This window comes from Cylas formicarius, unplaced genomic scaffold (assembly GCF_029955315.1).
Source record: "Cylas formicarius isolate icCylForm1 unplaced genomic scaffold, icCylForm1.1 PGA_scaffold_5__7_contigs__length_24384050, whole genome shotgun sequence".
In the NCBI taxonomy this organism is placed as follows: domain Eukaryota; kingdom Metazoa; phylum Arthropoda; class Insecta; order Coleoptera; family Brentidae; genus Cylas; species Cylas formicarius.
Window position 1 is genome coordinate 6,716,455 of NW_026844341.1, and position 13,762 is coordinate 6,730,216.

At 39.9% G+C, this 13,762-nt stretch overlaps 6 protein-coding genes across 7 annotated transcripts; 1 reads left to right on the top strand and 5 right to left on the bottom strand.

The window, feature by feature from the left end:
* Positions 1–1,421: 1,421 nt before the first annotated feature.
* LOC132702216 (protein FAM91A1) lies at positions 1,422–5,704 on the bottom strand. Its single transcript, XM_060670717.1, has 12 exons — positions 5,507–5,704; positions 5,367–5,451; positions 5,103–5,312; positions 4,866–5,050; positions 4,702–4,802; positions 4,487–4,646; positions 4,278–4,432; positions 3,735–4,088; positions 2,643–3,446; positions 2,354–2,576; positions 2,184–2,290; positions 1,422–2,044 (listed from the first exon to the last, which is right to left on the bottom strand). The coding sequence occupies exons 1-12, from the start codon at positions 5,579–5,581 to the stop codon at positions 1,864–1,866; spliced, it is 2,640 nt and encodes an 879-aa protein (XP_060526700.1). The 5' UTR covers positions 5,582–5,704; the 3' UTR covers positions 1,422–1,863.
* An 81-nt stretch (positions 5,705–5,785) lies between these two features.
* Positions 5,786–6,956, top strand: LOC132702217 (valacyclovir hydrolase). 2 transcript variants are annotated; one of them, XM_060670718.1, is made up of 4 exons: positions 5,786–6,005; positions 6,064–6,321; positions 6,369–6,775; positions 6,827–6,956. In XM_060670718.1, exons 1-4 carry the CDS (start codon positions 5,922–5,924, stop codon positions 6,918–6,920), a joined length of 843 nt encoding a protein of 280 aa, XP_060526701.1. In that variant the 5' UTR covers positions 5,786–5,921; the 3' UTR covers positions 6,921–6,956. The 2 variants fall into 2 exon arrangements, with proteins under 2 accessions (XP_060526701.1, XP_060526702.1); XM_060670719.1 differs by having other exon boundaries at positions 5,786–5,979; positions 6,146–6,321.
* Positions 6,945–7,772, bottom strand: LOC132702218 (glutaredoxin-3). The gene is made up of 3 exons (XM_060670720.1): positions 7,658–7,772; positions 7,177–7,605; positions 6,945–7,122 (listed from the first exon to the last, which is right to left on the bottom strand). The coding sequence occupies exons 1-3, from the start codon at positions 7,702–7,704 to the stop codon at positions 6,945–6,947; spliced, it is 654 nt and encodes a 217-aa protein (XP_060526703.1). The 5' UTR covers positions 7,705–7,772.
* Positions 7,773–8,401: 629 nt separating this feature from the next.
* LOC132702073 (small ribosomal subunit protein eS6) lies at positions 8,402–9,299 on the bottom strand. Its single transcript, XM_060670486.1, has one exon. It carries the CDS (start codon positions 9,189–9,191, stop codon positions 8,451–8,453), a length of 741 nt encoding a protein of 246 aa, XP_060526469.1. The 5' UTR covers positions 9,192–9,299; the 3' UTR covers positions 8,402–8,450.
* A 111-nt stretch (positions 9,300–9,410) lies between these two features.
* LOC132702071 (zinc finger protein OZF-like) lies at positions 9,411–12,445 on the bottom strand. Its single transcript, XM_060670483.1, has 6 exons — positions 12,196–12,445; positions 11,504–12,142; positions 11,105–11,438; positions 10,291–10,419; positions 10,035–10,219; positions 9,411–9,983 (listed from the first exon to the last, which is right to left on the bottom strand). The coding sequence occupies exons 1-6, from the start codon at positions 12,301–12,303 to the stop codon at positions 9,789–9,791; spliced, it is 1,590 nt and encodes a 529-aa protein (XP_060526466.1). The 5' UTR covers positions 12,304–12,445; the 3' UTR covers positions 9,411–9,788.
* Positions 12,422–13,683, bottom strand: LOC132702072 (presenilin-associated rhomboid-like protein, mitochondrial). Its single transcript, XM_060670484.1, has one exon. It carries the CDS (start codon positions 13,600–13,602, stop codon positions 12,562–12,564), a length of 1,041 nt encoding a protein of 346 aa, XP_060526467.1. The 5' UTR covers positions 13,603–13,683; the 3' UTR covers positions 12,422–12,561.
* Between the last annotated feature and the right edge of the window lie 79 nt (positions 13,684–13,762).

Here is a 13,762-nt window from a genome sequence, read left to right on the forward strand (position 1 = left end):
ACCTAATGAATGAGGAAGATTAATGTGAAATTATTTTATTCCTTTCAATAAAAGTTCTCATACGACTGCTTGGAAAAACCTAAAAAAAGTCATTTCAAATGCTACAAAATTCATAACTTCCAAGGTGATCCTGAAAGGCGATTACAATTCTGTAATGGGCTACAAAGGAGACCCTATTTTCCTGCCTTTTTAGTAAATGTGATTTGAATAGATGCACCTTTACAAATTGTGGACTATTCCATCGAAACAATGAACATATCTGGAGCATTAATAACCCTAGGCAGTTTTTAGAAATTTGACCACAAGTTTGATTTAGTCTTTTATATGTATTCATAAATATTAATAATAATAATAATAATAATAATAATAATAATATATCTTTATTTAAATACATTAAATAGCGTCTAAATAACAGTATTTACAATTTCCTGATCTTGGTGTAAAACTCTTCCATAGTGTATGGTTCCATTCTGACTAGAATATTAAAAATTTCTTTCTTTAAGATTTTATCAGTTCTAATTTTTTGTATCCATTCCAGGAGGGTGTTGAATATTTTTATGCAGTGTTAATAAGGACCATTTTCAGTCCCTGTGTCTGTGTTTAAAGAGTACATGACACACTCCTGTATGAACACTGAAGTTACTGTTAAGACATTAAGTTCTTTGAACTTTCCTCTGCACGACTGTCTACTTTGTAGACCTAGAAGTATTCTGATTGCACGCTTTTGTATTATAAATACTTTTTCCATGTCTCTGCAACTCCCATACAGTAGTATTCCATATCTAATATGACTTTCAAAATTAGTATTATACAACATCTTTTTCGTATCTATACCTATATAGTTTATTAGAAGCCGAAACGGATAACATACTTTGTTTAATTTACCCACAACACAACTAACATGGAATTCCCAAGTTAACATTTCCGGTCCTCATTTTTTATGAGCATTCTGAATAGTGAATTAGTTTTTGACGTCAACGCTTGAAGACTATTTGGATGATTTATCTTTGATCCACTACAACAGCATGTGGTTTCAGCACTGCTTATTACCTTTCGACAAGATTTGATGGCCGATGGATTAGGAACAATGAGCCAGTGAGATGGCCAGCCAGGTCTCCAGATCTCAGTATCCCCGGCACATTTTTACGGAGTACACTTAAAAGTAGAATTTACTGGCGAGGTGAATATCAAAATATCTAAGAGCTCCACGTCAACATGAGTCGAGAGTTCGAGAGTCTTTGCAGAATCACTCACAACATTTTGAGCATCTTTTGTAATTTATTTACTATCTTTCTCATTAATTGTACATTCATAATTTTATATCAGTTTTTCAAACGAAGCAAACTCAAAGTGCTCCTTTTCAGTATAAAGGCAAATTAGTAGTTTTCCACTTAATGTGCATTAAGAAAAACAAAAACACCCACGAGAAATAAAAAATATATTTAAAAATGGAATGTTTAGGACAATACTATACAACAGCTGCGACGATACTCGTTTTAGACAGGAGAAATTAGTATGTAATCTTCCCAAATGCCGCCCGGTACATTTGAACTACCGCCGCAGCACAACCGAAGCCCCCGAAATAGTCAAAAATAAATAAATGCAACGTGGTAAAAAGTGAAATGGTAACAACATAACAACCTCTTTTTGTCGAAAGGACACGACTTAAGTACGTTAAAATAAGAAATTTCTACAGAAACCTAACTGTGATTTCGGCATACATTAAGCAAACATATTGCGTTTTAATCCTTTAAAATTGCTTTGAAAAGGCTACACAACGAACGCCGGCCATTACAATAAAAAGTTATTGCCTTAAAATATAAAAATATTTCGCGTATTTGATAGGAATGTACATGACGAACTTCACTTTCCCGTCCATTCGCTGACCCTGCCGTTATCGAACACCAAATTCCTCGTTGGCAACGGGACCAGTTTGCCCCGCTTCATTATCTCCATGTTTTCACCCGGAATGTATTGACACTGAGATATAAAATCTAGCAGAACCGTTCCCAGATTTTTACTGGACTCGGCCAAACGTTCTAAACTGAAAAAAAAATAGGATAATGGCAGGCACACACATACTTAAACATTACTCTTACGTTCATAACTAAATTAAATAAAACAACCAATTTTAATAAAATTTTGACTGTAGACGCCTGATGTGCTCCCCCACCCCTTCTTACCTCTCAGCTTCGGCGAGGCCGGCAGAAATTATGGCGTCACAGATTTTCGTGTTTGCGTCGGCGTCGAAGAGCGGCACCCCGAAGTGACAATCTAACAGAGTCCACATCTAAGATTAAAATTAACAATTAAATTTATAACACTCTGTATACACCATAAACGAAACTGGTACCTTGTGGCTGTCGTCATGGAGGTCCGGTAACTTGTAACTTTCGCCGTTTCCCTTGACTACATGGTCGGTGGCGCCCTCCGGCGACTCTCGACTGAATATACCGACGTGCTCCTCCGTGGGACTCAGCAGCATTTCGACCGAATCGTTCCGGTCTAGGTTCGAGGTCGTTTCTTTTATGGCCAGCTGGTCGAGCTCTTCTTGCAGCAGGGTGCTGCAATCTTGGCTGAAACAAAAAATTTCGTAACGAAATAAAATCATATTCAATCGACCGAAAGAGCGATATCGATACCTGGTGAACCCATTGGTAGGAGACGAGCGGCTGGCGCCGTCCTCGGGCGTTACAGCGAAATGCGATTCCACAGGAGTCCTCAGTTTTTCCTCGCTGACCGCCTCTTTTAGGGTCCTAGATGCTCCCGGTGCCCCCGATTTCCCCCCACCTCTTAGTTGCACTCTCCGCTCCGCCCCTTTGGGACGGCCAAAATCCAAGACGCCTACATTCGCGAACGTCAGATAACCGCAGCTGTGCTCCAGGTCCAAAACTTCGGCCAGAATAGATAAAACAGGGTGGTTCGGCAAAGGGCTGGGGTCGAACGCTTTGGAGGGCGTTCCACTCCGAAACGGGAAGGGCAGTATTTTCGTTTCGGCCGGCTGATGCACTCCGAAACCTTGTACTAACACGGGAGCAAATTGCAACGTCGCGTTCACGTACAAGAAATTGCCAACCGGCACCACCGCCGGCTCATGCAACCACGACGTCACCAGGAGCCTGGTGAAGCCCAGAAACATCCTCGGCAGTTGCTTGACGGCGGTGCCCTTGGAAAGAAGCAGGCTCGGCGGCCCGTAGCCCGTTACATGGTACAAAAAGAACCGGAACCACAGGCTGTTGATCTCCGGGTGGGTGGGGCCTAATACGGGAGGCGGAGGCACCGGCGCTATCCTAACGTCGCGACCAAGAGGCGCCATGCACACCAGCAGGCGGTACTTGCGACGCAATAGACGTTGACAGGCGGCCTCGTCGAGAGAGTTTAGGCTCTCCAAGCGTACCAGGTCCAGACCAGGTCCGGCCATTTTGCGCAGCGCTAAGATCGTCGACCTACAAAGAACAGTCTCGTTTTTTCATTTACACCTACGCGGTCAGCAACAATGGAGCAGAATCTATATTCAGATCATTGCTTTTTGTCGGTTGAAATTCGCGACATTGGCGAACTCAAAGTCCGGTTTGAGATGGCATTTAAAAAAAAACATTTTTTTCTTTGCTGTTTAGGTATGTCGTCGTGGTTTTACTTTAAGCGACAGCTGATACTAAATCATATTATAGGTTCCAACTGATTCAGCTCAGTTGTTGCTATCCGTTAAGACGTCTTCTTTGCGATGTGATCACCTCAAAATGACCGCGTGATCGAAGAACCTCCGCGCCTCACCCTCCCCATCTGCGTCCATCGCCGAAACTTTCTCCAGTTCAGCCAAGAAACTGTCCACCGACTCGTGCTGCAGCTTGCCCACTTCGAACATGGTAACCGCGTGTCGTTTCAGACCAGGCGACAGGTTGCCCATCATGAGGAACGCCGTGAGCGCGGAGTCGAACAGGAAAGCGACCCGGAGGCCGTTCCCGGCTGAAGACGGGTGCACGGGACTTATGGGAGAGGGCAATTCGGCTGTGGTGGGGGAAACCAGGAGCGGGGAACCGGTCGTGGCAGTGAATGACAATGTTAGGGGTGTGATGTCGGTCCGTGATCTGTTTCACAATGGGTGTTTCGAAAAATAATTACTGATTTATTAAAATTTTGCAGGATGAAAGCAGAAATAAAAATGGCAAAAAATAACAATGCAACATATATAAGCAAATCTTTAACTAGCCATAACGTTTTTTTTTTTATATTTTTGCCCTAATAAATTTAAATTTTTCTAAAGATACGACCCTTACTTGTTAGCAAAAATGACCAGGTCAAACCAGGATGGATGTCGTCTGGATCTTTCAATCTCTGTCTCTGGGTCCAATTTGCACGCAAACTGGAGCCGACAGTACAGAGAAACAGCTTGCTTAACAAGTTCTGTTTCTATTTCCAAAACTGTTGCTAGCTACAAATTGGACATTCTAAAGACACCCCTACCCAAAAGTTGGGTTAAACTCACTTCACCTACAGTTGTCTGTTCATCAATTGACACAAATATTTTGTATAACAGTGTCTCAAAGTAGTCGCCAAGAATGCGATTCATCACAAACCCTTGTAAAGGCGGAACCCTGACCCTATCAACGGCTGTTATAGGAACATCTAAATAAATAAGCCCTTTTCTACAAAATTATAATTTCAAGTCCCTTATTACTAAGAAATGCAATTTTCATTTACTTGTACAAACTAAGTACTATAAGGTAATCCAAATCACCGGCGTTCAGTGACCCCAAATCTATTAATTTATCAATAACTGCTAATTCATCTTCATTAACCATCTTAAAGGTGAGTAAAGTAAATTAATTCAAAAATTTAATACACACTTCCACTAATTGTATTACCTTCACATCCTCTTCCAAAATTAGGCCTACCTCTACCCTCCACCAAGGCTCTATGTGAATGTTAACGGGCACAGTGGGTAAGAGTACTCTGACATTTTTTCTCCCAAACAAACGACCCCTGTTAGACCTCGATTTATTCATTAATTCGATGTACTCATTGCGACCTATTCCTAATAGCCTTAGGCCTAAAATGTTTATAATAAACATTGCTGTTACATTTGAAGATTAATGACTTACAGTCGGCGGCTGTGAAGTTTGGCAAGGTATCGTAACTTTTTTCAGCCTGCATCAACCTTTCCACTACGGAAATATAATAGTTAAAAGGTGTAATCCTAAGACCTTTAACTATCATGTCAGCAAGATGATATGGAAACAACATGAGACGCTCTCTACTATATGAGACGACTCTCTCATAATATCTCTTCTCATCTTTGAACACATGTCGAACTAAAAGGCAACAATTACATATTCGGGAAACGGGGAAGGCATTTAATAAATTACCTAAATTTCCCCGGTACCGGAGTTGGTTCTTGATGCTAAAATTGATAATAGATCGTTCATATTCTTTAGAAGAATTATTAAGAATCTACAAATGAAATATAAATTAATCCTAATTTGTATCCCTCAATTTTGTCAAATACTTGTTTGATATGGGTTGGCAACCTCTGCCACGTGATATTTTTCCTAATGTGTTCCTCTACCTCGGGGTTCATCATCTTTTTAAATAGTTAAGTACATTTCCACGGCGCAATTTTCAAAAATTAAGCCCAAACCTCATGTTGATGTGTACATTTTTTATGACGGTTTTTGAAGTACCAAATTATCACCTGTTTTATGGTCTTCTTCCTCTTTGGTTCCATTAGTGACATTCATAAAGATCGTTCGGCCAACGATTTCTGTGATGTAATAATTTATTCTTAATGAGCTACAGGTGCAAGTACAATGTCCATGTTTTAAATTTCTACAATGGTTAAAGGTTATCAGTATTTAATGGAAAATTTTGTATGGATAATTTATGACCCCTGTCGCAATAATTATGTTCAGAATGAATAAATCATGAAGTTTACGAACTACAACCGCCTTTGGAACCAAATTACGGCCACAAAAAAGGCCGGTAAACATTTCTCTACATCTATTAAAGTAAGGTGTACTATGACTGCCAAACTTAATTAATAAAAAACAAATGAAAATATTGCAGGAGTCAAAAGTGCACGTGAATGGACAAACTATTAACTATGTGAAGGTTGGTGAGGGTCCCAAAAATGTTCTTTGTTTTCCAGGGGCTCTGGGTACAATTTGGAGCGACTTTAAGCCCCAAATTGAGCAGCTGGATAAGAATAAATTTACGGTGATTGCGTGGGATCCGCCTGGTTATGGACACAGTAGACCACCAGATAGACTGTTCAATTTAGATTTTTATACCTCTGATGCAGAGGTTGCATATAACTTCCTAAAGGTTACAGTGGTGCTCCATTGGTTTTATACTCTAATATATGGTTTTAGGAAATAAATGTGGATAAGTTTTCTCTACTCGGCTGGAGTGATGGAGGCATATCAAGCCTCATATTGGCTGCCAAATACCCCAAAAATGTTGACAAACTTGTTGTGTGGGGAGCAAATGCTTATGTTGTTCCCAAAGATATAGAGGCATTTGAGAGTATCAGGGACCTAAACAAATGGTCAGATAAAATGAAGGCACCCCTAATTCAATTATATACTGAGAGGGGATTGCAAAGCATGTGGAATAACTGGTGTGATACTATGATTCAAATTCATGAGAGGGGTGGGGATATTTGCAAGTCTTGCCTTGCCAAGATTGAAAGTGATACTTTAATTTTGCATGGCGATCAAGATCCGATGGTGCTCAATGAGCACCCTGAGTACCTGCTTAATCATATTAAAAATGCAAAGTAGGTGCAAAAATTTAGCCCAAATTATTCAATCTGATGTGCTGTTTCCAGGTTGCACAGGTATCCAGATGGCAAACACAACATCCACCTCAAGTATGCAAAAGACTTCAACAAGATTGTTTCAGACTTTATTGTATCAAATTAAAATGTTATAAATAGAAAGTATATCTTATCCATTCAGTGTGGCTTGTAACTCATTACTGGCAACCATTTCCTTTACAATATCTAGGCCCCCAATAAGGTCACCATTCACATATAACTGTGGATAAGTTGGCCAGTCTGAGTAAGTTTTCAGCCCTTGGCGCACCTCCTCATCCGTCAAAATGTCAAAAGTGTCATAAGCAACTCTAAAATTTCACAAAACTAATTCTACTGAAAAACCGTAGTAATGAAACACTCACCCCGCGTTGTTTAATATTTCAATCATTTGCCTACTAAATCCGCATTTCGGTGTGACCCGGTCGCCTTTCATGAACAACATAACTTTTGACCGGTTAATTAAAGCTTTTAGCATTTCTTCCAGCGTTTCTTTGGGCTCATTTTCTTTGACCTCATTTCTGACATTGTGTTTTTTAATGCTCTCTGTTATTTTGGTGGCGTCTGCGCCTTCGACGCGGTCTATTTGCTCACCAGACTTAAATAAAATCACCGTCGGTACCGCCTCGATTTTATATTTCAATGATATCTCGCTCAAATCCTCAGCGGGGCAACTATAAAACTTCACGTTGGAAAATTCTTTTTGTTTAGAAACAGCGTCCAACAGTTCGTTAACTTGCGTACATTGCTCAGCCCACTCAGCTTCAAAGTGGATGACGACCAGATTCAATTGCCTGGCAAAACACTTCGTGGATTATTTGTAGTAATATTGTCTAAAATACCTACTTTATGGTTTCGATGAACGATTTATCATCCTTTAGAACGAGCGGCATTTTAAACGATCCTTGGAATAATTTTATGATTTACCGAATTGCGGTTAGGTTCGTCTTCTTCACTTCTGTTGAGCTAGATTACTATGATTAGGCCAAGGATTCTGTCGTGAGCATTGCTAATGGCGGGTCAACCTTCGTTAGCTCCCGACAGAATCCTCTGTAATCGTCCCCAAAAAACTTGAAATTGTATGGATTTAGTGTTGTAAGTGTTTAATGAATGTTATAAAGTGTGAAATCGTTGTCGGCCCGCCTGTTTTTTTTTGTCTTCCACGCTGGTTGTGATCGGATGGCCCTTGGCGAGAGCCGGAGAGGTCGTTTTGTGCTATCGATTGAATGTTTCGAAGCAAGAATTTTCCATTAGTTTACTCCACTTGGAGGGTGATGGATTCGTTCAGTCGTTTTTAATTTAAGACACCCTTCAGGTTATAAAGAAAATGTTAAACTGTAAGTGGCTGAATGATCTTACCAGTTTTGGCTAATAGAAGTAAGAAGAAGAATGATTGGGCAATGTGGTTATATTTAATTATTGCCGTTACTTTAAACCAAAATAAATTGTGTAATTTTTTAGGGTCTTTAAATGATAATTTTAAAACTAATTGAATATTTCCAGATATAAACCCCTGACTAAAATTAATTCTCAATTTTTATAGTACCATTAATAAAATTAAAAACTATTTTAAAATAAAAACGCAACAAATTTCCAAAATATTTTATTAATCGTAATAAATTCTCATATGAACAGAGATTTATTTACTGTGAGTGCTGGACCTGCTCTCTCTAACACTGGCAGACCTACGTCTCTTAAGCTCTTCCTTCCGTGCCTTTGACTCCTTCTTCCTCTGAGCCAGTAGTTTAGCATAGGTATCAGCCTCCTCTTTGCGTTTCAAGCAGCGCTTCTTCTTCAAAGCCAAACGATGACGCTTGCGTTGCAGCACTACAGGCGTAACCAGCCGCTGAATCTTCGGTGCCTTGTATCGCTGCTTCTTGCCTTCTTTCAGCGGCAGAGGACGTTTTACTACGTACTGTCTTACATCGTCGTCCTTTGATAAATTGAACAACTTCCTGATATTGGACGCCCTTTTGGGGCCCAAACGGCGGGGCACATTTGTATCGGTCAAACCAGGAATTTCCTGCTCGCCTTTACGCACAACTACCAGCGCCAAAACACTGAGGTTACCGTCGACAATACATCCTCTTACGGATTTACGTTTACGTTCTCCATCGCGTCTAGGTCTATAGCACGAGTGACCTTTCGACAAAAGCAAACGTACTCTGCTGTTAGTAAGCACACCCTGTTTCATGGGGAAGCCCTGCTTGTCGTTACCGCCGGCAATTTTTAGCACGTAACCCTTCCATTCGTCGCCTAGCGGATCGGCTTCTACTTCCTGACCCATACGCTTCTCGTAAAATATACGGATTTTGTGCTCGTCCACCACCTCGAACAGTTTCTGACAGCCCGTGGCGGGATACGACACATTCAACTTCATGATTTCAAATTTGTTAAAGAAACGTTTATAACAAAATCGAAAATAATTGCGTTAAAACTTAATAACACGTGGATCGCCTTAGCCGACCATGTTACAAAATGACAGAGCATAGTTTACAGTTTCGCCGCGAGAGTGTAAAAAAAAGGCAACTTCCTCTTCTTCTTCCTTAAGCTGCAAAAGCATTTAATTTAAAGAAACAAAACAAAACAGCCGAATGATACTGGTAATATTGAATAATATAAACAAAAAGAGGAACCGTGGGAACATATTGTTCGTGGTCTTGAATTCGAATTTGATTTTAAAGGGGTGGTTGGTCATTTAAGAAAAAGTTATATTTTCTCACAATATCACTTGTAAAATTAGAAACATACTGTACATGGATACATCTTTCTATTTCCTGCAATACTGTTTTTTTTGGAATTTTTCAGGTGCCCCAAGCATTTCACATGGATTCTGAAGGCAATTTTTGTTTTGGGGCTGAAGCAATAATCTTAGCCTAAAATAGTTTTAAACCGTTTCCCCTACTGAGAAACATAGTGGGCAAAATGGAAACATGTTATTTGAAGATAATCACTGGCAGAGGCAGCAGTAGAACTTTTATTTATGACATGATTTAATGTGAGTTATAAGACCTCCATTTTGTACAAAACACTTGCCGCAAAACTTGCACGAGTAGGGTTTTTGACCCGTGTGCGATAAAATATGACTCTTCAAAGTTTTCAGATCCAGGAATTTTTTCATGCAAATGACGCAATCAAATTTGCGTATATCATTGTGGCTCTTCATGTGATCCTAAAAACAAAAAAGATAACAACTGGAAACGCCCTCATAAATACAACAAACCCGTAGATGACTAGCGGCTATATATTTCTTGTTGCAAACTTTACAAGCATAAGGCCTCTCGCCCGTGTGATACCGGGCGTGCGTGTCTCGCGTTTCTTTACGCCTAAATGACTTGCCACATTGCCAGCAAGTGTAGGGTTTTTCTCCTGTATGCACCATCATGTGCTTTTTGAGCTGAGTGCTGGCTAAAAAAATTTAGTAATGTGCAAAAATGAAAATTTTCCAAAGTTATATGGAGGTATAAAAAATTACTTACTGTTGAATGGTTTGTCACAGAAACTACATATGTAGGGTTTATTGCCCGTATGTATTCTTTTATGAATTTCCAAATTGGTATTTGTGTAGAACTTTTTACCACACACTGAGCACATGTGAGGTTTTTCTCCTAAAATGATACCATTGTAACAATGGGTTCGACCAAAATGGGGGAGGGCTATAAGAAGGTGAATGCCATGCTCGAAATTCATCTGATGCTTCCTTATATTAAGCAAAATTTAATTAAATAGTTTGCAAATTTGTATTTGTGGCCTTCACTTGTAATAAAACTAAGAAATTGAAATGTTGCATTATCAGTGTAATGGGGGTACCTCCTTATAACCCTCTGCGGGAGTAGAGTTCTCCAAACAATATACCGTTTTTACGACCTTTTATGGTTTTGACTTCGAAATAACTTTAAGACCCGGCTGTTGTAAAGTGGAGGAGACCATTCTTTTTGCGGCCTGTACCACAAGCCAGGGCTGTCTTTAAGATGTTGGCGCTACAAAAACTGTGCCATGCGGACTGTTGTATTTTAAAAGTAAGGATGGATTTTTCACTGCATGAACCAGTAATAATCGAGGAATCTCACCCTTGAAACTCTATAAAAATCTATCAGCTTTCAGGATTTGTATGCACAAAGTACAGACGTAAGGTTCTGAAATGTTATTGTGGAATTGCAAATATATTTACAAAGAGAAACAAAGCCAAGAGAGGTAGGCCTGCGGTTAAATCTTCTTAAAAATTTTCCAAACTTAAATACTGGATTATGTCATAAAAACGTATACCATTAGCGAACTCTAATCAATCAATACCGGAATGTGTCAGCATATGCGAAGTGACATTTGAAGACTGATTGAATTTCCTGCCGCATATATTACAAGAGTACTGCTTCTCTTTATGTATTTTTTGATGTTTGTGCAGGCTGCTTGGTACTGCAAAGGTACGGGAGCATATCTCGCATTTTAGTGGCCGCTCGCCAGTGTGGGTGCGCATGTGCAGCATTAGATCTTTATACTGTTTGTAGCGTTTGCCGCAGGCGGTACAGTTGTGTTTCTTTTCCTCCTGGATGCAACTGGTTTCCAGAAAATGGATATCTTTTAGGTGTTTCTTGAGATACTTTTGGTCGGTAAATGTTCTGTCACATATCTATGGTCAATTATATCAAGAAAGTATTGGGAGAGTGTGTGAGACATTTGTAAGAAACAACTTACACTACAGAGTAAATTCTCATTGGCTGGCTCGATATTCTCAAACATGAAATTATCCTTTGAGTTTGTATCAAATGAATACTCCAGCAACATGCTCTTGGTCAACTCGCTGGTAATGTTAGTGCAGAAATATTTATCCTGACAAGAATGATTTTTAGTATGTTCTGATAGGGACCATTCATCTTTAAATATATCCTCACAGAACTGACACTTGTACAAATTATCTACCAAATTAAAGTTGTTGGACGTTTCGTCAGCATTTATTGGGCATATTTGATTGTCGTTTTCCCAAGAGGCTGGCAAGCATTGTTCTGCTATGGTTTGCAGGCTCTGCATGGTTTCCGCCAGGTCTGAAACCACTGTATTGGCTTGCTGAGTGAAATTATCAACCAGAGATTGTTCAGGGTCATTGAAAATATCTTGAAATAGTGAATTCTGTGGCAGAACTTCGTTGTTTTCAAATATATCATGCCTGACTTCATTTATTTGGACAATGTTATTCTGGGGCATGTAGTTCATGTTTACATAGTTTCTGAGTGACGCATCAGATTTTTCGCACAACTGTTTAAACGCGTACGCTTTGTTAACATTTGTGATGCACTGGGTGCAAATTTGATGCGGTAGTCCGTCGCCCTGGACCATCTGGAACGAAGTAACCGCTACGCATAACTAGTAAAACTGTAGTTTTCTTGTACCTGAACCGACGCAAATGACATCACCATGCTCGGAACGTAGGCTTCGAATAACGGTTTCAGATTGCTTTTTTCAAAGAGGCACGTTCTGCAAATTTTATCCAATTTCATCGCAAAGTTTACGCTTGAAAACAATGCAATAGGTTATGGTTTCGTTCCCTCTTCCTTTTCTAGTTGTGTTACATATTGGCGTAGTTCCATTAGCCATGGTGAGGCTGGCCAAGCGCATTGCTAATTTCAAATATCTATATCTACATTCTAATTAACTCGGGTAAAAATTATGAATAAACAATTTCGGATTTTAATTATATATAAATAATCACAATATTATTTGAAAACATCATAATATAAATTAGAATACAATGAAAATTACTTGATGGAGCCTCTCAGATAGTGCCAAAATTGTAGGACAGGTTCCCGGTTACCCCATATCTTCTGGTTGCCCCACAGAGCCCAAAAAATGCCCATAGCAGCTCCGCCTAAATGGGCAGCGTGATCAAAGAACTTCCACCCCATAAACACCCCAGCAGTATCCAACGCGACTATAAACTTAATAGCAGAATCGGCAGAGAAAGTAAAAAAAGGCATTAGGATAATTCCTAGTCGTGTGTCGGGGTACTGGGTACAAACATAACCCAAAACGGCCATTATGGAGCCTGAAGCACCTAAAGACAACCCTGGTTGTTTGGTTAACACTTTGTACATGTAACTTGTAAAACTAGAAACAACTCCTGAACTGAGGTACAGAGCTAAAAATTGCTCTTTGCCTAAGCTATGCACAGCACCTGTACTGAAACTGTGTAGCACATACATGTTAGCCAACAAATGCAATCCCGAATAATGACTAAATGTAGATAAAATCATTGGCAAACACTGATGATTACTAGCAGGGTTGGAAGCAAAATATCTAAGCATGAACGGTTGAAATCTGGGCACCCTCCACGCACAGAATACCAATACATTGATGGCACAGATAGGGGCAAAGACTTTTTGACCAGGCGTTAGTGAATTCCACCATTTATCAGCTATTTTCACTAAATTATGATTGCGAAAACTATCCGGATTGTTCCGCAGTGGTCGTTTGAGCATCTTGACGGCGTGTGCTCTCATATTCTCGTACTCCCATATCGCGCACCCCACAAAACTAGCACCCGAAAAACCCACGGTAAACAAGAACGGTTTCCACAGTTTTCTACCGCTCAAATCTCTAGTCTCCAGGTGCACGTCACTAAATGGAGTCTCCAAACTGCCCGGATTGACTTTTGTTTCGGTTTTAGTCGGCTCTGTAGTGTTCCTTTTGCGAAAATGTCGAACGTTCCTCGAAAGCTTGTTTTGCAGGTCTCGATGCAAGCTCAATGCGGTTCGCGTAGAACAAAGCTCTAATATTGTGCCAAGGTGATTTAATGCCATGATTTCCAATCACATAGGTTCGTTTATGCGGATAACTAAAAATTAAAATAAAAAAATCCGGTCATTTAACCTATTAACCGTCAATCACATTTATCAGTGTAGCCAACCCACACCGTACAAAGCGGTTACGTCAAAATTTTGCGTGACGTATGGTTCCCGG